Source organism: Eschrichtius robustus, chromosome 6 (genome assembly GCF_028021215.1).
Source record: "Eschrichtius robustus isolate mEscRob2 chromosome 6, mEscRob2.pri, whole genome shotgun sequence".
Classification (NCBI taxonomy): domain Eukaryota; kingdom Metazoa; phylum Chordata; class Mammalia; order Artiodactyla; family Eschrichtiidae; genus Eschrichtius; species Eschrichtius robustus.
The window spans coordinates 37,351,422-37,378,657 of NC_090829.1; the positions used below are offsets into that span (position 1 = coordinate 37,351,422).

Here is a 27,236-nt window from a genome sequence, read left to right on the forward strand (position 1 = left end):
TTTGGGGTGTCCCTGAGCAATCTGCATTTGTAATGCACTCCCCCCGCCCCCCCCACACACACATGATTCTGATCCAGATGATCCAATGAAGCCCACTCTGAGGAATCATATTTGGAACATTTAAGCCACTGGCCCCTCACCAGCCCCACCCCACCCCCAATCAACAGGTCCTGTGTGAAGCAGCATTTGCAAGGCATCTGCACCCAGAATAAAGCAATGAGTGTGGGGACTGGAGCTGGGGAGCCTGCCAGCTACTGAATCCCAGAGGCCACTGTCCCTACATCCCAAGACAAACCTCCAGTGCCCCCACCATACTCTGCCCCTTCATCACAACCTTCAGAAACAATCTAGGGCAACAATAAACAGCAAAGCAGACAATAAACCAGAATCTTAGGCTTAGGATGAACACCCAACCAAAGATTACCAGGTATGTGAGAAAAACCTTCCCCCAACCTTGTTCACATGGCTCTGAATTCACACAGAAAAGCTTTAACACCTAGAGAAATTGTTAAATAGCAAACAGAAGATGTTAAGATAAATTTTTAAAGTTAGGATATACTTCAAAGTATGTCCAGGATTGTAACCATTAAAGAAGAACAGGCTGTTACCAAAAAAAAAGCTATTAGGAATTTTAGAGATTAAAAATATGACTCCAGAAAAATGATTCCATTCATGTTAAAAATGTATATGAATGTACATACAAATATATATGGATTCAAATTCATTGAATAAATGATTGGTAGGATTACAACAGTTCCTTCTGGAAGTGAGAGTCAGGGGTGTATAGAGACTCTTATTTTACTCTATATACTTATATATTGCTTAAATAGCTTACAGTGTGAATATATTCATTTTCACATATGTAATGAAAAGAACAAAATTCACTTTAAATGACTTATAATTTATCAATTACTAGTGAATATGTCTAAAGTGGTGATATGAAATATACTTTCTAATTTGGGGACCTTTGTAACCTACTTACACTTTAATGTTATTAGCAGCCACCTCCTCCACATTTAACTAATAATTGTAAGCAATAGTCAGCCATAACCAGCATAAATTTCTTATTTATAAAGCTCTTGACCGAATAACAGCAACATTTTGCACAGTTGAGATGTTCTTGGAACATTATTATTGCCTTCTAAGATATAATGTTCTCCTGATTTTCCTCTTCTGTCATCATTCATGAGAATTTTTTGCCTAGAAAGCAGGTGGCCTGGGCAATCCAGTGTCAGAGTACAGATACACTTTCACATGATCCTAGATTTAACAGGCTAGGTTTCCTTCATTGACTCATTCAATACAAAATGCTCATGGAGAGGCAGTTATGTGCCATGACTCTTTTGTGTACAAGCACTAGATACTGAAGTAACAAGATTGACAAGCCACAATAGGTAATTCCAGGTAACGTTAAGTGCTGCAAAAATATAAAACAGGCATAAAAGAATGTGAGTGTTGGGGAAGAGTGGTATCCTTTTGACAGAGTGGCATCCCTGGGCAGATGACCTCTGAGTTAAGATCTGAGTAACAGAAAGGAGCTAATAACCTAACATCTGGAAGCAGAGAGATCAAGGACAAAAAATTCTTGGGAGTGAGTTTTACAAGTTAAAGAAACATGAAGGCCAGTTGTGGTAGAAGGAATAACGGCTTCCAAAGACTTTCATGTCCTAATCCCTGAAATCTGTGAGTACATTATCCTATGTGGCAAAAGGGATTTTGCACGTGTTTAAATTAGGGATATAGAGCTTGGGAGATTATGTTGGATTATTCAGGCAGACTCAGTGTTATCACTGCAAAGGTCCTTATAAGATGAAAGCAAGAGGGTCAAAGTCACAAAAGTGGATGTGAGGATGGAAGCAGAGGTTGGAGTGATGTGATTTGAAGATGGAAGAAGGGGCCACAAGCCAAAGAATGCATGTTGTCTCTAGAAGCTAGAAAAGGGAGGAAAACAGATTCTCCTCTACAGCTTCCAGGGGGAACACAGCCCTCAAGACATCTTGATTTTAGGACTTCTTACCTTAGAAATGTAAGATAATAAATTTGTGTTGTTTTAAACCCCTACATTTGTGGTAATTTGTTACAGCAGCAATAAGAAATGAATATACCAGTGTGTCCAAAGCCCAGTGAGGATTCTGGATTTATGCAGAGGGCAGAGGGAAACTATTGGAGGGTTTGGCAATAGAGTGAACTGGTTTGATTTGTTTTAAAAGGTTGGCATGGCTGCTGCATGGAGAATGGACTGAAGTGGGAGTACAGGAGCGATCAGGGAGACTAGGTGGGAGGCCCAGCGTTCATGCAAGTGAGAAGTGGCTGGTTTAGTGTAAGGCTATATTGTGGAGATGGAGAGAAATATATGCCGGGGGTCACTCTCACAGGATTTACCGATGGAGTAGATGTGGCCAGGGAGGAACAGGACTGGAAAAGAAAGGAAATAATAAAGGATGGGGTTTGGGGCTTTTCAGCATCAGGTAGACAGTTGAGAGGCAGTAGAGTATAGTGACTAACAGCCTGGAAGCCAAATCCAGACTGCTGGGGCAGTACTACTTAGCAGTATGTCACCTTGGGCATGTTACTTACCTCTCTGTTTTCAGTTTCCTCAACTGTAACAAGGACTGAGTAAGGGCTGGTTTGAGGTTCGTGTGAGATATATAAGGTGTTACCTATTAGTATCATTATGTGTTGGTGCCATTTAATGAAGTGGGAAAATCTGTAAAAGAAATAGATATGGGGGTGAGAGAAATACAAAACAATGCTTTTGATCTGTTAGATTTGAGATGCCTTTTGGACAGCAAAGTAGAAATATCAAGGAGGCAGTTTAAGAATGGCTATTTCACATAAAGAAGTGGAATGGTATGACCCTTGCCTTTCACATTAGAGGAAAATATCCAACTACTCTATCTTATTTCCTTTGCTTTGATTGGCAGGAGCAGCAGGGGCCTTTCTGAAGGCTTATTCAGAGCAGTTGAAGAGAAAGGATTAACACTATTTGCTGAGGGTAAAAGAAGGAATGCAATGTTTAAAGAGATGTAGGCATTCTTTCTATTCCTTCCAATTCCTCCCATCCTAATGAAGGGGAAGATAACAGTTGGGCAGTGAAGGGCAGACCATAAAAAGAGTGGCTTAACCGGCATGGGGGTGGGAGATGACCATAGTGAGGGGAGTTCTTGGGGTGGTAGACTGCCCAGGGAGCTTTTTTTTTTTTAAATTGCAGCCAAAATTTATTGTCCACATAGTAAAATAACCACTTAAAGGTGTTCTGCTGTCCCTGACTCTAGATTTGGAAAAGTGTGTATAAGAGTCTGAACATAGAGTGAAAGTTGTGGCTGGGGCTGCTGAATCTCAAAGCATTTCTAAAAGGAACGTTGTTGTTTGATTTAAAAGTAAATGTATAAAACTTGGCAAATACAGAAATCCACAAAAAAGAACATCGTCTTTATATTTTGATATCCTTATAGTCCATTTTTCTAAGTCATGCATATTTTAAACATATTTTCACTTAGTAATATATCCTGGATATTTTCCCATGTCATTACGTGATATATTTATAGTTATCAAATAGCTATGTAGTATTCTAATCTGTGGATGAATCATAACTTATTTTCTAATCCCCTGTATTTTAAAATTTCCAAATTTTTCACTTTTATAAGCAAGGTATTTTGAAATTCATAGAGATAAATCTTTCTAGTCACATGCAGTTATTTCCTTAGGATAATTTTTGCTAGACTCAAACTTGCATATTTTTAAGACTTTTAATTCATAATGACTCTACCTTGCAATAAGATTTTATTGACTTATAATCTCAGTAGTGTTTGTAAATACCTATTTCTCCACTTCCTAGCTAATACTGGGTAGTATAACTAAGAAAAAAAAAAAATCCTAGTTTGATGAAAAATTGTACCCCTGCATCTTTGGCTCTTTGTATTCTTTCCTTTGTGACTCACCTGAGTACAACCTTTGCTCACTTTTTAATGGCATGTTACTCTTTTCCTTATTCTTTATTTTCTAATGTTTTACTTGGAAATAATTACAAAACTTACAAACTTACAAAAATTTGTAAACATGATGATAGTACAAAGAGCGCACAAATAGGCTTTACCCAGATTCATCTATTATTAATGTGGTTTTTTTTTTGTTTTTTAATTATTTATTTATTTATTTATTTATTTTTGGCTGTGTTGGGTCTTCGTTTCTGTGCGAGGGCTTTCTCCAGTTGCGGCGAGCGGGGGCCACTCTTCATCGCGGTGCGCGGGCCTCTCACTATCGCGGCCTCTCTTGTTGCGGAGCACAGGCTCCAGACGCGCAGGCTCAATAGTTGTGGCTCACAGGCCCAGTTGCTCCGCGGCATGTGGGATCTTCCCAGACCAGGGCTCGAACCCGTGTCCCCTGCATTGGCAGGCAGATTCTCAACCACTGCGCCACCAGGGAAGCCCCTATTATTAATGTTTTAACCCATTTGTTTTTTTCCCTTACCCCTACCCCTGTCCCCTCAACCTTTTCTCTCTCTCTCTCTCTCCCCCTGAAACCCACACACAAATTTTCCTGCACCATTTGAGGATAAGTTACATACAACACGACCCTTTACTTCTCAATAGTTTAGCCTGCCTTTCCTCAGGACAGTGATACTTCATAGAACCAGGAGGGTAATCAATGTTATAATTTTACATACAATAATTACATTAATAATATTCTAATCTAGCATCCATATTCTAATTTTCTGAGTGGGCCTTTATAGCATTTTCTCCTCTAGCACATAGTCTAGGTAGGGTCAGCCTACTTGGTATGTCTCTTTAGCCTCCTTAAATCTGGAATATTTCCAGTCCGTCTTTGTCTTTTTATGACATGGACATTTTTGAAGAATGCAGAACCCCTCATACTTTTTTAAATAAAAATTTTTTCATTTTGTATTTTTCTGGTTTCCTCTTGATTGGATTAAGGATATGTACTCTCAGCCAGAAAGCCACATAGGTGAGAACGAGCACTTCTCAGAGCACCACATCTGGAGGCACGTGATCATCTGCCTCTCACTGGTGATGTTAATTTTGATCACCTGGTCAAGGTATTGCTCAGTTTTTCCACTGTATTATTACTGAGGGGTTTTGTTCCCTTTCAACCAGTAAGCAGTCTATAAGAGACACTTTAGGTACATACACATGCTCTGCTTTTCATCAACACTTATCCCTAGATACAGCATCCATTAATGGTTTTTGCCTCACCTAATCTTTATGACAGTCATTGCTAGATGATGATTTTTCCAACTCCAAGTCTCCCTGACCATTTATTAGTAAGCCCTCAGCATTCTACTTTAGATAGGAGCCTCCCTTCTTCCCATTATTTATTTCCTTATTGGTATGGATTCATGAACTCCTGTTTTGTTCAATGGCGTATAATTCATTATTGTACTTAATTATTTTGGCACACAAATTGTTCTAAGCTTAGCCACTGGGGGCCACTTCCGGCTGGCTCTTAATGACGTTGGAACATGATCCCGTCCTCTTTTATAAGCACTTCCTTACTTTCGGTATAACAAACTGTTTCAGGTATAGCTACTCTGCCCCAGCCTTGGAATCACCCATTTCTCTGAGGAGTCCTTGTTCCTTTGAATGGGAATGGTATTAGAGACCAGTATCTAGGCTCTAAGTATGCTCATGTGCTGCTTGATTACAGTGATGGTTTCATGGGCTTGTATGTCAAATCTGTCAAATTGTGGGCAGTTTACTGTATGTTAGTATAATACTTAAAGCTATTTTACAAAAAGTGGATAATAAAGGAAACAACATGTTTTAAAAAACATTTTTTCATAAAAGAAAAAGTAGAACTAAAGTATAGTGTTTAGGGATAAAACTTGGGCAATACAACTCCAAAGAAAATCAGTGATTACCATAAAATTCATGAGAATGATCAATTTAGGGAGGAAGGAGTTGGCTATTATTAGGCCCAGGACATGAAGCTTCTAGGCTAGCTGATTAGGTTTTATTTTTTTACCTGGATGGTAGTTGCAAGAGTTTCTTCCTTGTAATAATTCGTTATATAATTGTTTACGTAATTTTCTGTAGCTTACAATTTTATCATTGTAAGCTAGAAAAAAAAATAAATTAATAAAAATAAATGCTGTTCATATTCATGATATAAATAAATTATTGTTTATTAGGAATTAAAGTTATTCTGCAAGTAGGGCAAACCCATTAAGAATCTAACATTTTTTGTACATTTATAAACTTATTAAAATAGCTTTCAAAGCTATTTTAAGGTACATTCATATAATGAATTATTAATGAGAAGTCTATACAAACAAACTGGAATATTAATCTTTCTTAATATGTTAACTTTTTGAGTATTGTTACAAAACCCAATCATATAAGATCAAGACAAACGTCTATTTCAGTTTTAGAATTTCCATTTCGTTCTTTTTAATGGTTTCTATTACTCTGCTGAGGTTTTTTATCTTTTCACGAGTTAAAGTAGATTTTCCTTTATGTCTTTGAGCAAGTTATAACTGTGCCTTCAGAAATCCTTGTCTGCTAATTTCAGTATCCGGGTCATCTCAGAGTCAGTCCCTATTAACTGTCTTTTCTCTTTAGCATAGGTCATGCTTTTCTGTGTCTTCCTATGTTGAGTAATTTTTTTATATTCTGGACATTGTGAATGTTATGTTATGGAAATTCTAGATTCTGTTATATTTCTCTAAATACTGTTGGTGGTGGTGGTGGTGGTAGGAGTGGTGTTGCTTTAAGCAGGCAATTAATTTGGTTGGCCTCAAAATGCAAACTCTGTCTCTATGGCAACAGCTCAAATCTCAGTTCAGTTCTTTCATCTTTAACTAGGCAGCTTGGAGTCTGCCCAGGGCACCTGTAGTTCAGGGCTCAGCCAGACATATGGGCAGAGTTTATATGCAGTATTTGGGATTCCCTCCCACTGGCTCACTCCCATTTGGGGTTCACTTTTCACTTTCCTGCAGCTGTGGTTGTCCCCAAACACTGTCTTGTAGTTCTTCAAGCCAGAATGACTGTGAGTTTTCTACCAGTTTTCTATCAGAATTTTGGTTCTGTATGGTGCAGACTGGGGCCTGCCCTCAGGTTTAAAATCATTAAAAAAAAAAACAACAAAAAACCCTGACCCCATGGCTGTCACCTCATTCTCAGTGTCAACGTTCCTCCAGAATCTTCCTGCTTTTGGTCACTTTCACATAGGGGTATTTTCTTTTGTTTGCTTTTTAAATGTTGTCTAAAGCTTAGACATTTTATTTAAATGCAGATCAGTCTGATAGGAGATTACTTGGCCATTATAGAAGTGGACTGAATATTTATTTCTTTAAAGAAATAATAATATGAAGATGCTAAGAAATTTTTTTATGGATGAGTAAAATAATGATATGGAAAAGCACATATAATTGGACTAACAGATTAGGTTATTTTTTGGCAAACAAAAACCCTTTGACTATATATTTCTAATTTCAAGGAAATCTGCATATGTAACCACAAATAGAATATGAAGATAGGAAAAGTAATAAAGGAAAAACCTGTTTTTAAAAAAGGGAAAAAAATTACACTTCAACTATTTTGAAATAAAATATTTGAACCTCTTTTGTATTATTTTAGGAATAAATCTAATGAAGCTGATGAGTGTCAAAGAGAACTTAGAAAACTGAAGTTCGAATCCATTATTTCTGAGTCACGGTATACACTGCAAATTTTTTATTTAATAGTTTTAGTAATTGAATTTGAAACCATATTTTAAATAACATTTAAAATGTACTTAGCTTTTCTTATTGTATTGTTTACATAGACAATACCTAATTCAAGTTTATAATATATTGAAACTATTCATTGATTTTGCCTTTGCCTGTATGGGAAAAATTTTAAATCGCAGAACTATTCATTTACATAACATTCTTATTTTAAAAATTAAAGTTATACTCTTTAGTTTTAAATGAGATATTTATATATCTTTGATAAACATAAAAATATAGTATTTAATGCATATTGGTTGTTTTCTTTTCTTATTCCATTTTAGGCACACCAGATTGCTTAAAGAAAAGGAAGACTCTTTAATGACTTGTCAACAAATATATAAAACTTTACAGGAAGAACTGACTGCAAAAGAAAGGCAAGAAGCTAACTTAAAAAGAAGAATTAATCTTGCAGAAAATGAACTGGAAATAACCAAAACTCTTCTGAATCAGACAAAACAAGAGGTTGTAACATTGAAAAGTGAAAGGTACAGTCAAGAATAATTTCTTCCAAATGTATTTTATGTTTAAGTCAGTATTCCATATATATTTGAAACATCAAGGTCCTATATATTTTGATAACAGTGAAATCACAGGATTAAAGATATATTTCACCTGAAAGGTCATCGCATCCCACCACCTCATTTTACAAGTGATTAAACTGAATCCCAAATTGGTTAAATGACTTGCTTAACATCACACAGTTAGTGCAAGTAGAGATGGAACCCACATGGCATTTGGTGTTAGATTTTTGTTGAAAAGAATCAAAAAGATCATGTGTGGTACTTATACTGCTGAGCTTTACCTCAGCCAGTAATTGGTGGATTCTACCATTTTCCAATAGAAAAACATCTTTTTATGTCACTTTTTCCTTTTATTAGCTCCTACTTTTCTTCTGTCTTTGTTATTTGTCAATACCTGTTATTGGGGACACTCCACAAGCAAAGATACCTCTGGTGTTGCGTTAGTATCAAGGACACTAAGAAGCATATTCCTCCACACAATCTAGATATTTTTGCTCAGTTAATTTGTCTTTAAATTAAACTTATCTGTACTTAGTATCTCAACCCTGCTTTCTTTCTTTTTGTTTTAATTTGCCTGATATGTCTTTTATTCTTTCTGAGTCCTTTTGTTTTCAATTCATATTGATATATAGCACAAATTTTGGGGGTTTGTTGGTTTTTATTAAATCTAGGAGTCTTTAAGGGGACATATTATGCCATTTACATTTATTGATATAACTGTTATATTCCATAAGAACAGAAGTTCCATAAGGGCAAGAATTTTTGTCTTGTATTATTCTCTGTGTATAGAAGGCACAATTGGCTATTTGTTTTTCATTCTTCTATCATATTCTTTTCATTGGAGTAGAATTGTTTTACAATGTTGTCTTAGTTTCTGCTGTACAATGAAGTGAATCAGCTATATGTATACCTATATCCCCTCCCTCTTGGACCTCCCTCCCACTCCCTCCCCCATCACACCCATCACGGAGCACCCGTCACAGAGCACCGAGCTGCGCTTCCTGTGCTTTATAGCATGTTCCCACTAGCTAGCTATTTTTTATGCATGGTAGTGTATATATGTCAATCCTAATCTCCCAGTTCATCCCACCCTCCTCTTCCCCCTCTGTGTCCACATGTCCGTTCTCTACGTCTACGTCTCTATTCCTGCCCTGCAAATAGGTTCATCTGTACCATTTTTCTAGATTCCACATATATGCGTCAATATACGATATTTGTTTTTCTCTTTCTGACTTACTTCACTCTGTATGACAAACTCTAGACCATCCACATCTCTACAAATGACCCAATTTCATTTCTTTTTATGGCTGAGTAATATTCCATTATGTATATGTACCACATCTCCTTTATCCATCTGTGGATGGACATTTAGGTTGTTTCCATGTCCTGGCTATTGTAAATAGTGCTGCAATGAACATTGGGGTACCCTGTGTCTTTTTGAATTGTGGTTTTCTCAGGGTATATGCCCAGTAGCGGGATTGCTGGATCATATGGTAGTTCTATTTTTAGTTTTTTAAGGAACCTCCATACTGTTCTTCACAGTGCCTGTATCAATTTACATTCCCACCAACAGTGCAAGAGGGTTCCCTTTTCTCCACACCCTCTCCAGCATTTATTGTTTGTAGATTTTTTTGATGATGGCCATTCTGACTTGTGTTAGGTGATACCTCATTGTAGTTTTGATTTGCATTTCTCTAATAATTAGTGATTTTGAGCATCTTTTCATGTGCCTCTTGGCCATCTGTATGTCTTCTTTGGTGAAATGTCTATTTAGGTCTTCCACCCATGTTTTTGATTGGGTTGTTTGTTTTCTTGATATTGAGCTCCATGAGCTGTTTGTATATTTTGGAGATTAATCCTTTGTCCATTGCTTCGTTTGCAAATATTTTCTCCCATTCTGAAGGTTTTCTTTTCGTCTTGTTTATGGTTTCCTTTGCTGTGCAAAAGCTTTTAAGTTTAATTAGGTCCTGTTTGCTTATTTTTGTTTTTATTTTCATTACTGTAGGAGGTGGGTCATAAAAGATCTTGCTGCGATTTATGTCAAAGAGTGTTTTTCCTATGTTTTCCTCTAAGAGTTTTATAGTGTTCGGTCTTACATTTAGTTATTTAATCCATTTTGAGTTTACTTTTGTGTATGGTGTTAGGTTGTGCTCTAATTTCATTCTTTTACATGTAGCTGTCCAGTTTTCCCAGCACTACTTATTAAAGAGGCTGTCTTTTCTCCATTGTATGTTCTTGCCTCCTTCATCATAAATTAGGTGACCATATGTGCATGGGTTTATCTCTGGGCTTTCTATCCTGTACCATTGCTCTATATTTCTGTTTTCTGTTTTCTGTTTTGCCAGTACCATACTGTCTTGATTACTGTAGGTTTGTAGTATAGTTTGAAGTCGGGGAGCCTGATTCCTCCAGTTCCGTTTTTCTTTCTCAAGATTGCTTTGGCTATTCAGGGTCTTTTGTGTTTCCATACAAATTATGAACTTTTTTGTTGTAATTCTGTGAAGAAAGCCATTGGTAATTTGATAGGGATTGCATTGAATCTGTAGTTTGCTTTGGGTAGTATAGTCATTTTCACAATGTTGATTCTTCCAATCCAGGAACATGGTATATTTCTCCATCTGTTTATGTCATCTTTGATTTCTTTCATCAGTATCTTAAAGTTTTCTGAGTACAGGTCTTTTGCCTCCTTAGGTAGGTTTATTCCTAGTTATTTTATTCTTTTTGTTGCAATGGTAAATGGGGTTGTTTCCTTAATTTCTCTTTCTGATTTTTCCTTGTTAGTGTATAGGAGCACCACAGATTTCTGTGCATTAATTTTGTATCCTGCAACCTTACCAAATTCATTGATTAGTTTCAGTAGCTTTCTGGTGGCATCTTTAGGATTTTCTGTGTATAGTATCATGTCATCTGCAAACAGTAATAATTTTACTTCTTCTTTTCCAATTTGTATTCCTTTTATTTCTTTTTCTTCTCTGATTGCCATGGCTAAAACTTCCAAAACTATCTTGAATAAGAGTGGCGAGTGTGGACATCCTTGTCTTGCGAGACTGGACATCCTTGTCTTGTTACTGATCTTAGTGGAAATGCTTTCAGTTTTTCACCATTGAGAATGATGTTTGCTGTGGGTTTGTCATATGTGGATGGCCTCTATTATGTTGAGGTAGGTTCCCTCTATGCCCATTTTCTGGAGTTTTTATCGTGAATCGGTGTTGAATTTTGTCAAAAGCTTTTTCTGCGTCTATTAAAATGATCATATGGTTTTTATTCCTTAATTTGTTAATATGGTATATCACACTGATTGATTTATGTATATTGAAGAATCCTTCCATCCCTGGGATAAATCCCACCCGATCATGGTGTACAATCCTTTTAAGGTGTTGTTGGATTCTTTTTGCTAGTATTTTGTTGAGGAATTTTGCATTTATGTTAATCAGTGATATTGGTCTGTAATTTTCTTTTTTTGTGATATCTTTGTCTGGTTTTGGTATCAGGGTGATGGTGGCCTCGTAGAACGAATTTGGGGATGTTCCTCCCTCTGCAATGTTTTGGAAGAGTTTGAGAAGGATGGGTGTTAGCTCTTCTCTAAATATTTGATAGAATTCGCCTGTGAAACCATCTGGTCCTGGACTTTTGTTTGTTGGAATATTTTTAATTACAGTTTCAATTTCATTATTTGAGATAGGTCTCTTCATATTTTCTAATTCTTCCTGGTTCAGTCTTGGAAAATTGTACCTTTCCAAGAATTTGTCCACTTCTTCGAGGTTGTCCATTTTATTGGCATATAGTTGTTTGTAGTAGTCTCTTAAAATCCTTTGTATTTCTGCAGTGTCAGTTGTTACTTCTCCTTTTTCATTTCTAATTCTATTGATTTGAGTCTTCTCCCTTTTTTTCTTGATGAGTCTGGCTAAAGGTTTATCAATTTTGTTTATCTTCTCAAAGAGCCAGCTTTTACTTTTATTGATCTTTGCTGTTGTTTTCTTCGTTTCTATTTCATTTATTTCTGCTCTGATTTTTATGATTTCTTCCCTTCAATTGACTTTGGTTTTTCTTTGTTCTTCTTTCTCTAGTTGCTTTAGGTGTAAGGTTATGTTGTTTATTTGAGATTTTTCTTGTTTCTTGAGGTGAAATTGAATTTCTATAAAATTCCCTCTTAGAACTGCTTTTGCTGCATCCCATAGGTTTTGGGTTGTTGTGTTTTCATTGTCATTTGTTTCTTTGTATTTTTTTATTTCTTCTTTGATTTCTTCAGTGATCTCTTGGTTATTTAGTAGCACACTGCTTAGCCTCCATGTATTTGTGTTTTTTACAGGTTTTTTTCCTGTAATTGATTTCTAATCTCATAGCGTTGTGGTCAGAAAAGATGCTTGATACGATTTCAGTTTTCTTAAATTTTCCGATGCTTGATTTGTGACCCAAGATGTGATCTCTCCTGGAGAATGTTCTGTGTGCACTTGAGAAGAAAGTGTATTCTGCCACTTTCTGGTGGAATGTTCTATAAATATCAATTAAATCTATCTGGTCTACTGTGTCATTTAAAGCTTGCATTTCCTCATTTATTTTCTGTTTGGATGATCTGTCCCTTGGTATAAGTGGGGTGTTAAAGTCTCCTACTATTATTGTGTTACTGTCAATTTCCCCTTTTATGGTTGTTAGCATTTGCCTTATGTATTGAGGTGCTCCTATGTTGAGTGCATAAATATTTATAGTTGTTATATCTTCTTCTTGGATTGATCCCTTGATCATTATGTAGTGTCCTTCCTTATCTCTTGTAACAGTCTTTATTTTAAAGTCTATTTTATCTGATACGAGTATTGCTACGCCAGCTTTCTTTTGATTTCCATTTGCATGGAATATCTTTTTCCATCCCTTCACTTTCAGTCTGTATGTGTCCCTAGGTCTGAAGTGGGTCTCTTGTAGACAACATATATATGGGTCTTCTTTCTGTATCCATTCAGCCAGTCTGTGTCTTTTGATTGGAGCATTTAATCCATTTACATTCAAGTTTATTGTCGATATGTATGTTCCTATTTCCGTTTTCTTAATTGTTTGGGGTTTGTTTTTGTGGGTCTTTTTCTTCTCTTGTGTTTCCCGCCTAGAGAAGTTTCTTTAGCTTTTATTGTAAAGCTGGTTTGGTGGTCCTGAATTCTCTTAGCTTTTGCCTGTCTGTAAAGCTCTTGATTTCTCCATCGAATCTGAATGAGATCCTTGCTGGGTAGATTAATCTTGGTTGTTGGTTTTCCTCTTTCATCACTTTAAGTATATCCTGCCACTCCCTTGTGGCCTTTAGAGTTTCTGCTGAAAAATCAGCTGATAACCTTATAAGGATTCCTTTGTATGTTATTTTTTGCTTTTCCCTTGCTGCTTTTAATATTTTTTCTTTGAATTTAATTTTTGTTAGTTTGATTAACATGTGTCTTGGTGTGTTTCTCCTTGGGTTTATCCTGTGTGGGACTCTCTGTGATTCCTGGACTTGGGTGACTATTTCCTTTCCCATGTTAGGGAAGTTTTCCACTCTAACCTCTTCAAATATTTTCTCAGACCTTTCTTTTTCTCTTCTTCTTTTGGGACCCCTATAATTCGAATATTGGTGCATTTAGTGTTGTCCCAGAGGTCTCTGAGATTGTCTTCAATTCTTTTCATTCTTTTTTCTTTATTCTGCTCCTTGGCAGTTATTTCCACCATTCTGTCTTACAGCTCACTTATTTGTTCTTCTGCCTCAGTTATTCTGTTATTGATTCCTTGTAGTGTATTTTTCATTTTGGTTACTGTGTTGTTCATCTCTGTTTGTTTGTTCTTTAGTTCTTCTAGATCTTTGTTAAATATTTCTTGTATCTTCTCAATCCGTGCCTCCATTCTATCTCCTAGTTTCTGCATCATGTTTACTATCATTACTCTGAATTCTTTATCAGGTAGATTGCCTATTTCCTCTTCATTTATTTGGTCTTGTAGGTTTTTACCTTGCTCCTTTTTCTGTGACGTATTTTTTTGTCCTCTCATTTTTCTTTTTTTAATGGGTGGGATTGTGTTCCTGTCTTACTGGTTGTTTGTCCTGAGGCTTCCAGCACTGGAGTTTGTAGGCTGTTGGGTAGAGCTGGGTGTTGGTGCCGAGATGAGAACCTCCAGGACACCTCACTCCGATGAATATTCCCTGGGGTCTGAGGTTCTCTTTTATTCCCGTGGTTCAGACTTGGAGCTCCCACTACAGGAGCTCAGGCCTGACCCCCGGCTCGTGAACCAAGATCCTGCAAGCTGCATGGGCAGCCAAAAAAAAAAAAAAGAAAAGAAGGAAAGGAACAGAACAATAACAAAGAGTAAAAGATAAAATAATATTAGATAACTAACAGATATGTTAGAAAAAATTTAAAAAATTAAAATATAGATGAAACAACAACCTGGAGGTAAAACAGAACTACAGTGGCAAAAAAGAGGAGGATTAAAAAAAAAAAGAAAAGTCCTTGGCTGTGGAGGATGGGGCTTATGCAGGGATGGGGTTTAGGCAGTGGGTGGGGCCTATGTTTAGGACCCACAGGGCCAGAAAAGGCCCTGGGGGGAGTGGGGCTTTTGCTCAGTGTGGCAGGAGGGACCCAGGAGTGCCTCTGGCCTTGGAGGGTGGAGGACCAGGTCCGGGACCCCAGCAGGCTCCCCAGGCCCAAGTGTGCAGGGGAAATGCTAGTTGCATTCCCTCTGATCCTGGAGGGTCCCTTCCCATTGGCCTCTCTTCTTCTTCCTGCCCACCATGCCCCTAGGACCCACGTGGGCAGAAGGGGCCCTGGAATGCAGGGACCAGACCAGAAGCCCAACAGGCTTCCTGGGGCCCGAGTGTGCGGGGAAACACCTGCTGTGCTTCCCCTGATCCTCCGGTCCTGGAGGGCCCCCCTGTCCACCTCTCGTCCTCTTTCCCCCTGCTTCCTCCATCCTACACCTCTAGGACCCACACGGCCAGAGGGGGCCTCAGAGGGCAGAGGACCAGGCTTGGGAGTCCAGCAGGCTCCCTGGAGCCCGAGTGGGTAGGGGAAATGCTAGGTGCACTCCCCCCTGATCCTCCAATCCTGGAGAGCCCCTCCCCATCCACTTCTCCTCTTCTTCCCCTCCCGCCCAGGACCAACACAGCCAGAGGGGGCCCCAGAAGTTGGAGGACCTGGCCTGGGACCCCAGCAGGCTTCCTGGGGCCCAAGTGGGTGGGGGAAACACCCACTGCACCTCCCCTGATCCTCCACGCCCCCTAGGGTCCCTCCAGGCATGGGAACCCCTCCCCTCTCCCAGCCACCCCTCAGGGGTGCTGGTCCTGTCCAATCTCCACTTCTCCTCCCCCCTCACTGGCCCCTACATCCTACCCGGCCGCTCGGGGGTTCCTTCCATCTCCTTGGGCGTCAAGGTCCGCCCCCCCCCCCAGCGTCCAGCAGGTGCCCTAGTTTTATTTTATTCATTTTATTTTATGAGTATTTGACTGCTTTCTAATTTAGAACATTTATAATCTTTTTTTCATTCTTTTTAAGGGCAACTATTTGCTCCCAGAGGAGTCTGGGAGTGGGGCCACAGAAGTGGGTAGCAGGCAGCTTAGAATTAGGTTCTAACCACCAACACTATGCCCTAGATCACATCTGTCTCTACTCCAGGCTAGTCAGAGGTCTGTCTAGTTCACAGAGAAACAAGGCTTGTCTCTGGTCCCCCCCGGGATGATATACATTTACTTCTCTTTGGTTTAGTAAGATGAACAATTGCAGAGCTTATTGCCATCCACCATTTCTTCCTCACCCTGCCACACCAATAACCTGCCTCTCGCTAAGAGGTTGTATCTTGTAGTTCCGTGACTCTTCATCCCACCCCCACGTCTGCCATTCCACTGTTGTGTCACTGATAAGCCCATAGCATATTAGAAGCAGTAATTTTATAAGCAGGAAATTGGCAAGAGCCAGTCTTACTAATAACAAGAAGGAATGGCAGCTGAAAGATTGACCATGCATAAGAAGAAAGAAAAACTATAAGTACCAACAAAAAACTTTAAAAGAATTGCAGTTTGGCCCAATATACAATAGAGACAAACAGCCTTACACACATCAGTAATCTTGAGAGCCCTTATATTTATAATATGGGTTAATAATTGTTGGCCATAATGATGACTGAGTCAGAATGATTAAAATCAGCTGTATACTCTATGTATATAAAAGGTACAGAATACCGCATTTCCAGTGATGTCAGATTAATTAGATCTAGCTGTTTATCCAGGTAAATTCTGTCTCCTTCATACTGGTCATTGAGAAGATCCTATCTTTGTTCAAACATTTCTGGAACTCTTTTTTGAGGATTGGCTTAAGTGTGCATGTTTTAGAATATCCTTAGTATGATGAATCTTTGACCTTTAGGAATGAATTTGATTTTTAAAACAATCTCAGTAGGTCCAGTGAAAGCAAGTTCAAGGAGAATGATGGGAAATCAATCTGGGAAATATCATTGGGGATTAAAAATAAGTAAAATGTTTTCCTTTTTTCTATGCTTAATAAATTATCTCTGGCAGCAATTTGAAGACAGCAGTTTCATGAATGTTTTGAGGATTAATAACATCATTCGAATAAATATAGAGCTTTCTTAGGGGATTGATTGCTTTGAAATAGCACACTATATTTGCCATATTTTTAAAAAATTTAGTATGATTCTAATCTTACCTTCTATAATAAGTGGTAAAGATAATTTCTTTAAGTTTTCAGAGAACAGAGACATCACTGGACTACTTCCTCCTCTCTTCTCCCCTCTACCCCCCTCTTTTTTTCCTCTTACATCCTTGCCCTTTTTCTTTCTTTTCTCTCTATACTTTAGTCTATCCAAAAGCAGGCATGGTATTACTTAGTCATTTGGTGGCACCAAGTTTACTGACATGATGTCTGTCACATAATAAAAATTAACTTATTGGGCTGCAAGCACATTTTATCATATTATCATAGGATTACTCCTAGATATAAGCATTGTTTTTTTTTTTCTTTGTCCAAGGCCGCTTTCAGATTTTGCCTGCCTTGTCTTCTATTGTATCCTCAGAATCTGGCAGATGTATTCACTCAATAAATATTTGTTGAGTCAATGAATGACTTACTTTGGGTAATTCAGTCAGTTAACAGTTATTTGTTGAGCATTTACTATGTGCCAGGTACTACGTACCCTGGGGATACAATGGTGAATCTGAAACATCCCTGTCCTCATGAAGTTTACATTCTAGGAGAGACAGACAGTTAAAGAAACAAAAAAAAAAAAGTAGAGAACTAACCAGAATAATTCTAGATTGTGATAACAGATATAAATTAAGTGAAGGGGTATTGTAGTAGAGACTCATAGAAGGGATACCTGCTTTGGAAAGGGTGGTTGTAAAAGTAACTTCCAAAATGGTACATAAAGGAAGACAAGTAAGAGGTTCCCACGCCAAGGGCCAGGGAAGAGTTCTACAAGTAAAAAATGAGCTTGGTAAGTTCTTGGAAGTGGCAGTATGATGCAAGGCCTAGCAAATGTGAGGGGCGAAGGTGAAGGTCAAGTCATTCAGGGCCTCACAGGCCCGTAGGAGTTTGGGTATTAGTTTCAGTGCAATGAAAAGAAACCATTGGAGGGATTTAAGCAAGTACCGACACTGTGGAAAGATGGTTCTAGCTGCTGGGTGGAGAAGGAATTGGCAACGGGCAGTGGGGGCAAGTCAGGTCATTTACTGTTCTGATATTCATCAGAGGGTTTTGTGCATAGCTAAGCCTAAGAGACATGAGAAAAGTGAAAATCTTTAGCTCTCACCCTCTGCCAGTTTCTGTTGGGTTATTTGAATGTCTGTACCAAGTGAATGAGAGCAAACAGCCAGGGCTTACTCCATGTTGAGCCAGAGGGAGATATGAGAGCCAGGTTAAAAAGACATCCTGAAGAACAAGTGACCTTTCGGAGGCTTTGACGTTATTGTCTAAACCTGCCTTAAAACTTTGTCTTCCTTTGGCTTCAGGGGCAACCTGTTATCCTGCCCCTTTCCTCTCTCTGTTTTGGTTCTTTGCTCTTCCCTCCTGCCATCACCTGACAGCAGACATTCCTTAAGGTTCATGCATGAACTTGGCTTTCCTCCCTCTACTTTCTTTCCTTCAGTAAACTGTCTCTCAGCTGAGCAAATTTGCTCTAGGAGCTTTGATTTGAAGCACCAATGGGATCTCTAAATAGAGGTGTCCTTAAGCAGTTGGAGATGTGAAAGTCCTTCCAGAAAAAAAGAAGCTGGGCTCAGGAAAAAACTTAAAATAGAGTTGCATGATGAGACCAGCAGAGATTCTAGTTCAGTAGGACCGGGCGGTGCCTGGGAATCTGCTGCACAACAAGGTCCCAAACCACTGCTGTGGAAGGACAGCAACCAACCAGGCTGCCAGATGTGCTCTCCAAAGGCCAAAGCCCAACTCACTCAAGGTGCCAGCGTGGGCTTTGCAAATTCAGGCAGCCTCCGCACACTGCCCCTCCTCCCCCACCCCTCCCCATGGCAGAGCCACTTGCCCGTGCTTCCATTGGGACCACTGTGGAAAATGCGAGGCTTAGAATGTATGTAGTTTCAGAAGAGGAGGAAAAAAAGATATGAAAAGCCAGAATCGACCCTAGGAAAAAAAACTGGCAGAACTTCTGAATTTGGAGCAGGAAAGGAGTTAGTGACTAGGAAATAACTCATACATTAGCACAAATCTAATTAGTTATGCATTGCTTTCTCCCCCGCACTCAGCTGAGGAAGCTCTCTTAGGAGAAGAGACTCCACTGGAAGGAAGAGAAGTAGGTCCTTCAGGATCCTGGATGCTGGGGGTAGAGAAGGCCTGGCCAGCTTGGTCACAGGCACACCGGGCCTGGAGAGAGGGGTCTCCTTGCTGGATGGGGAGGAGCGGGGCAGGGCACAGGGATAGTGCCAGAGAAAAGGGTGGCTATTTAAAAAATTCTGTGTAAAGAGAGCCCTCAGCTCTCATGCTTCTGGGCTACAGGGTGTCTTCGGCCAGGGCCAGAACTCTACCCAGAACTATGAATTTGTGATACCACTTCAGAAGTATTGTGGATTAAATAGGGTTTTGTGGGCTGGCCTGCAGGCCTAATTCCTTTTTTATGGAAAATTATTTCTATAGTAAAATGTTGGGAATTTCCTATAACCAACTTACAAATACATTTTAGAAGGGCATATGTGTTTAAGCTTGGAGACTGCCCACGTATAACGCTCAGAGAAATTCATTTATGCAGTAACGTGTGGCCTAAAACCGTACTGCTGAGACACACAGCTGTTTGTAATAGTCCGCACCCTATGTGTTCCTCCCCAAGAGCTGTGTTGGCCCTATCTTGGTGAATTCCAAGAAAAAATATAGAAAAATACTTATTATGATTTACTTGCCAGTAATATGACAGGATTAGTGAAGAATGTCGTTGGAGGAAAAGCTTCATTGTGATCGAAGTTGGGGGCAAGTGGCTTATGTGTAAATTGTTCTGTGAAATAAGCAGTTATCTGTCTGTGTCTCTATCAGCTAGCTCTTTACCTCTCTTAAGTGAAATTTACTTAATTTCTCCCTGTCCCCCTGAAGCATACCTTTGAGGCTATAGGGAATGATTTTATTCCCCCTCCTACACCCACAACATTAACTTCTTTTTCAATTTCCTCATCCTCTTCTCTTTCTCTTTGTTTTTTCTTCTTTAATTGACAGCTCTAAACCCTCACCTCAGAGAAATGTACATAAAATCTAGCAAATTATTTCAGGAGGTTCATGGAATTTCCTGTTCTGTATATGACACAACCCCATGGTCAAACATACCTGTTTCTTCAGGCTCTCTCTTCCCCTTCTCCCTGCTTCCTTTCTTCTCTCCTCCCTGCTTTCTCGCTCTCAAGCTCTCTCACACACCATCCCCAGGTTTCACAGTCGTGGGGAGCCCTCTTGGTGCTTCTGTGGACATGATCTTGTCTTCACACTGCCCTGAGTGAGATGCATCATTGTGTGGTGCTCATCAGAAAGGGTCAGGGGCCTGAAAACCAGCCTGAACTCTGCTCTCCTCACCACTTGCCACAGAGGAAGGGGCTTATTTCTCTTGCATAAGCATGCCATTCCTTCCTCACCAAGCTCTATGTACCTGGGTCGGCCCCCACCCAGAGGGAGCACTTTTTCTAATTCACCAACCCAGAGGGCAAGCCATTTTCAAATTTGCACAAAGGCCCTGGCTAGCAGAGCCGTGACCCTCTCTTGTGAAGCAGGTATCATTTTCCACATTTTACACTTGAAGAAACTGAGGTTAAGCAAGGTTAAATGTCTTGCCCAGGGCTACATAACTGGCAAAGACAGAAATCAAGCTCCGTTGTATCTAGCTTTATAAACTGTGTTCCCTCCACTACAGTTTACACAGTTCCCTTAGCATTTGTCTTGAAGGGATCAGTTCTGTCAGCTTCTCTTTCTCAATCATGTTGTAACACTGAGTCTTCAGGGGACTCCCAGCCCTGCAGAAAGCAGAAAATCCCACAGTACCCCTTCTTCCCCTCCTCTTGCCTTCTTACCCCACCTCTCCACTCTTTCAGGATTCTTCCATTCATTTAATAAATATAAGATGGTGACTTTTGTCTTCCTTTCTCTAGTGCCTTAGCAAAGTTAGAAGTGGAGCTATATCTTCAGAACAAAAGTAGAATAAAAACATTTCACAACACATTCTATAAGAAGAGAAACTTGGTGTTTAGTTACTTTGATGAGGCTTGTCATACTTTCATGAAGGCTAGAAGCAATAAGAAGTGTAGAATATAAAAAGGGATGTGGACAAGGTTTCAAGGGTTCTGTTACCTCGTGGTAGTGTGGCTTAGTATAAAAAGAATGGACTTAGTTAGGCAAACATAGGTTTAAATCCAGTGTCAAGTTTGGACAACTGGCTTAACCACTTTAAGGGTCATTTTCCTTATCTGTAAAATGGGCATATTAATAATAGCTACCTTCTTGTGAAGATTAAAGCATCTAGTATCATGCCTGGTAGGTTGTAGGTGCCCAGAAAGTATTAATTTCCTTTCTTTCATCTTCATTTAGGTTGCTAACCTCTTAAAGCAACATATCTTTTATACCCTGCTTTGGTGATGTAGATATTCAGTAAATATCTGTTGAATTCAGTGTTATCTGCTTTACTCTTAGAGTTGTAAAGATTAGTCCATGGAGTGATTTATTTTGGATGCAATTCTGTTAGTTTAGAGTGTTATGGAATGAAGTGGTCTAAGTAATATCATTCTAAAATAACAAACCTTATCAGGTATTTTTCCCAAGACATACCTCTTTCTCTGATTTCCTGTCTATCAACAACTCTCAGAACAAGAGACTTGCCAAACTTCTTATGATATCACAGACACTGCTTTTAACAGTGGCAGGAGTTGTGGCAAAATCAAAATTATCTCTTTGATTGACAATGTGAAGACATCTCTAAAAGAACAACTTGTGAAACAGAATTTAAAGCTGTCATTTGGCATTATGGTTTGACATTTGTTTGCAGTTACGTTTTTAACTACAATTAAGGGAATTAGATTTTTGCATGTATGTAAGAAATTAGATTCTCATTTTCTTTTTGGTCTAAGAATTTAAAAGTTAATGTTTTTTTTAAAATAAATACTCTTAATTGTGAGTAGATCCTAATTTGCCTATTGTGCCAACTCCAAAAATGTTATTTTTTTAAAAAATCTGATGAAATTACAGGGTAGAGAGCCCTAGGCTGGTACAAGCTTGAACCAGCTTTACCTCTTGTGAATTATGTCACTTTAGATAGTCATTTACCACTCAGGATCTTCTAAAAATTAGGAAATTGCATTAATATATTTCCAATGAGTGGCAAGAAAGAATGACCATATCCCTAGAGACTATCCCTAGTGCCTGACACATAGTTGGGTACTCAATAAATATTTGCTGGATGGATGTATGGATGAGTAAGAATGAATTTAACCCCAGTTAAACCACTGATCACAGGATTTAAAACTCGGAAGCTCTCATTGTCTGGTAGCAAATCAGCTTCTGACTTGCCAAAAATCAATTCAAACTCCTGGACTCTAGTGATGATCTTCTCTATCAGATTCTTACTAAAATCCAAATATAGGACCTGAATCTGTGTTGTTTCTTATTATTCTAAAGCATGAATACCTCTAGAACTGGCTGTAAAGAGGAAATTGGATATCTGTATGATATTCAAAAACAGGTGCACATTTTCAGCTTTTTAAAATATGAATATGCCTCTAACAATATTTTGTTTCTAGAAATCCTCTAAATTTCTCTCAGAAAGGCTCACTAGAGTCAAAGTTGATCCTTTATAGTTTCTTTCAAGGCAAGACTGCTTTTTCTTTATCAATGTCTTAAGATGGTTTTACATTCCTGAATAATGTGCAAGCTCTTTCTTGAGTTTACTATATAGTGTGATTTTTATTTTTGGAATCAAGATTATCTTTTTCACACATATAATCATCTCTGTATACATTACGCAGTGCCCATTCCATGGTAATCAAGGACAGTGTGTTTGTAACATCATGTATAATCATTCTTTCTGCCTTGTCTCATTAAAGAATTGCACTGAAGAGTAGAGAACAGAGGCTCAGCAGGAATCAATGAGATATGAAAGTTCTAATTTCTGTAGCTTTAATGTCAAGCAAAATTATCATCACAAACACAAGTTCATAAATTTTATAACAGTTCACTCAAAACACCTTATATTCTGTGGAAATGTCATAAGGAACTTTATGACTCTGTCAATTCAGTGAATGATTATCACTTCATTAACATTGTTTGAACCTTGGCTTACTATATTTTGGCTTCTATAATCTGCTAGACTTTCACAGTTTTTATTCTAAAGGGATACATATAACAGCAGTGTTTTGTACTGGGTCCATCAGAGGAATGTATATGGAATGGATTCTACTTTTGTTGATATCAAAATTATAACTGTCTCCAGGGAGACTAAAATTTGAGCATCTCAAATATTCAGTACCATCCATTTTATAGTAAAGGTAACTTCTAATGTACTCACAGGCACCCGTATGAAAATGCTCATTGGAATTTTCTAATCAGTAAGACCTCTTTTCAAATAGGAAACCTGGCTTAAGAAATAAAGTGGATCAAATTGCCAGGACTCTGCTGCCTAGCCACTTCTAACAAGCACATAGCGAGCCACATCCATTCTATGGTACTGGTATTTTGAAAACCAAGTGAAGTGCTACTTTATTTGCCTTGACTGTTGCTCCTTATTTTATCAAGTTTACTATTATAAGATTCTACTCTTATACCTGAAAGTTGTGTAATAACATTTGAAGGTAAACCAGCATCGTTTTCTATCTCTGCTATAACAATTACCACAAACTTAGTGGCTTAAAACAACACAAATTTATACAGTTTTGGGGGTCAGAAGACCAAATGAGTGTTAAGGGGCTAAAATCAAGATGTCAATAGGGCTGGCTCTTTCTGGAGCCTCCAGGGGAGAACCCATTCCTTGCTTCTTCCAGCTTTTAGAAGCTGCTGGCATTCCTTGGATCCTGGCCTCATAAATCTAATCTATGCTTCCATTGTCACATCACCACCTTCCCCCCTCCACCCCCCCGCCACCGCCACATTAACCTTCTTGCCTCTCTCTCATAAAGACCTTGATAATTATACTTAAGGCACATCCAGATGAACCAGGATAATCTCCTTATCTCAAGATCCTTAATGTAATCACATCTGCAAAGTCCCTTTTGCCATATTTACAGATTGTGGGGATTAGGACATGGATATCTTTGAAGGCAATTATTTAGCCTACCACAACTCTGACAAGTTAAAATTAGCTATTATCAACCCTAGAGCAACCATTAAATAAACTAAACAAAGAGTTATAGCTAATATGCCAACAAAGCAGATGAAAGTAAATCATAAGCCATATGCAAAATCCAAAAGAAGGCAGAGAAAGAAGGCCATGGAAACAACAGATGGGGCAAATAGGCAAGATGATGGATTTAAGTCTAACTGTATCATAATTCAATTAAATGTAAATTGTCTATACATTCTAATTAAAAGACAGAGATTTTCAGATTGTATAAAAAAGTAAGATTCGGCCATATACTGCCTACAGGAAATGTATTTGAAAAGTAAAGATACAAAAGGCTAAAAGTAAAAGAATAGAAAAATCATGCTGACACTAATCAAAAGAAGCTAGAATGTGTTTATTAATATCAAGCAAGGTAGATTTTAGAACAAAGACTATTACCAGGAATAAATAAATTCATTTCATAATGATAAATAGACCAGTTCATCAGAAGGACATGACAATCCTAAATGTTTGTGCCTCTAATACAGAGCTTAAAAATATGTGAAGCAAAAACTGATAGAACTACAAGGAGAAGTAGACAAATTCACAATTATCGTTAGAGATGTCAATAGCTCTCTCTTAACAATAGATAAAACAAGTACACAGAAAAATTAGTAAGGCTATAGAAGACTTGAACTTTACAATCAATTAACTTAACCTAATTGACATTTATACAACATTCCACCCAACAGCAGCAGAATACACATTTTTTTTTCTCCAAGAGCATACAAAATATTCACCAAGATAGACCATATAATTTGGCTATAAAACAAAACCAAAGAAAATTTAAAAGGACTCAAATCATACAAAGTGTATTCTCTGGTCACAATGTAATTAACTTAGAATTAAATAACAGAAAAGTATCTGTAAAATCCCCCAAATATTTGTGAACTATAACACAATTCTAAATGAGATATGGGTCAAAGAAAATATCAAAGGGGAAATTACAAAGATTTTTTAACTAAATGGGAATGAAGACATCAAAATGTGTGGAACATCTCTAAAGCAAAACTTCAGGGAGAAAATTTATGGCAATAAATGTCTATGTGAAAAAAGAAAAAAGGTCAGCTTCCACCTTAAGAAGTTAGAAAAAGAAGAGCAAACAGAACCCAAGATAAGCATAAGAAGGTAAATAATAAAGATCAGAGCAGAAATCAATGACATAGAAAACAGTAAAACAATATAGAATATCAATTAAACAATCAGTTTCTTTGAGGAGATCAATAGCATTAATAAACCTCAAGTCAGACTCATCAAGAAAAGAGAGAGAAGACAAAAATTTACCAACATCAGAAATGAGAGTGGTGACATTACATTCTTCAGATATTAATACATTAATAGAGGAATATTATAAACAACTTTATGCCATTAATTTTTTTAATTCAAAAATACTTTATTGCTAAAAAATGCTACCCACCATCTGAGTCTTCAGTGAGTAACATCAAAGATCACTGATCACAAATCATCATTACAAAATAATAATCATGAAAATTTTGAAATATTGCGAGACTTACCAAAATGTCACAGAGACACAAAGTGAGCAAATGCTGTTGGAAAAATGGTGCCACAAAGCCATTTGCTTGACTATGCCATTAATTTTGACAACTCTGAAAAATGGATACATTTTTTTGGAATATAAACTACCCAGGTTCAGTAATATGAATAGATGACCTGAATTTATAGTTTAAATTTTTCCCACAAAGAAAACTTCAGGCCCAGAAGGTTTCACTGGTGAATTTTATCAAGCATTTAAGGAAGAAATAGTATTAATTCTACTTAAACTCTTCCAGAAAATGAAAGAGGAAGGAATAGTTCTTAACTTACTTCATGAGGCCAGTATTACCCTGATACCAAAATCTGACAAAAGCATTACAAGCAAATTAACAGACCAACATCCCTCATGAGCACAGATGCAAAACTTCTAAACAAAATTTTAGCAAATTGAACCCAGCAACATAAAAAAGGAAAGAAATCATGAATGTGTGGAATTTATCCCAAGAATGTAAGATCGGTTTAACATTCAAAAATCAATTATTGTTATTCAAAAAGTAAAAAAGAAAAACTCAAGGATTATGTCAATAGAAACAAAACAGGCAGTTGGCAAAACAGAACGTTCATTCCTAATTTTTAAAAAAATCTCAGCAAAGTAGAAATAGAGGAAAACTTTTTCAGATTGATACTGGGCATCTAAGAAAACTGACAGATAACATCATAATAGTGAGAGACTACATACTCTCCTCCTAAGATCAAGATCAAGAAAAAAACACCTGCTGTCATCAGTTCTGTTCAACATTGTGCTGAAAGTTTTAGTCAGTACAGTCAGGCAAGAAAAAGAAATAAAAGGCATCAGACTGGAAAGGAAGAAATAAAATGTTTTATTCACAGATGATATGCTCACTAACATAGAAAACCCCATGGAATCTACAAAAGGAGTTACTAGAACTAATACGTGAGTTTGGCAAAAGGTTGCAGGGAAAAAAGTCAACATCCAAACCCCAAATTAACTTCTATATATTTGCACAGAACAATCAAAATTTAAAAAGCAGTATTTATCAAAATATTTCAAAACACATGAAATACTTAGGGATGAATCTGACAAATAATGTGCCAGACCTGTACATTGAAAACTACATAACATTGCTGAGATAAATTAAGAGGATCTAAATAAATGGAGAGATATACAATGTTCATGGAACAGAAGCCTCAATATTGTTAACAGTTATCCCCAAATTGATTTATAGATTCAATGCAATCACAATCAAACCTCCAGCAAACATTTTTGTACAAATTAACAAGCTAATTTTAAAATTCATATGGAAACGCAAAGGACCTAGAATAATCAAAACAACTTTGAAAAAACTTTGAGGAGCCAAAAGATCAAAGTCACTACCTAACTTCAAGATTTATTGTAAAGCTACAAATAATCAAGGCAGTGTGGTATTAATCTCAAGATAGACAAATAGATCAATGGAACAGAATAGAGAATCCAGAAATAGGCACACATGTATGGTTAATTGATTTTCTACATGGGTGCCAAAGCAGTTCATTGGAAACACATAGTTTTTTTCACCATTGGTGCTGAAACAATTGTATATCCATATGCAAAAAATGAACTTTGATTCATACTGTGAAATGTATATATAGAGATTAATTCAAAATAGATCCTAGATCTAAATATAAAACCT

General features: G+C 37.7%; 1 protein-coding gene across 1 annotated transcript in view; it reads left to right on the forward strand.

Annotated features, from left to right (window-relative positions):
* Positions 1–27,236, forward strand: part of LEKR1 (leucine, glutamate and lysine rich 1) — a 262,025-nt gene that overhangs the window by 186,723 nt on the left and 48,066 nt on the right. The window contains exons 11-12 of the mRNA XM_068546148.1: positions 7,596–7,673; positions 8,011–8,214. Coding sequence (XP_068402249.1) covers positions 7,596–7,673; positions 8,011–8,214 — 282 coding nt within the window. The remainder of the gene's footprint in view (positions 1–7,595; positions 7,674–8,010; positions 8,215–27,236) is intronic.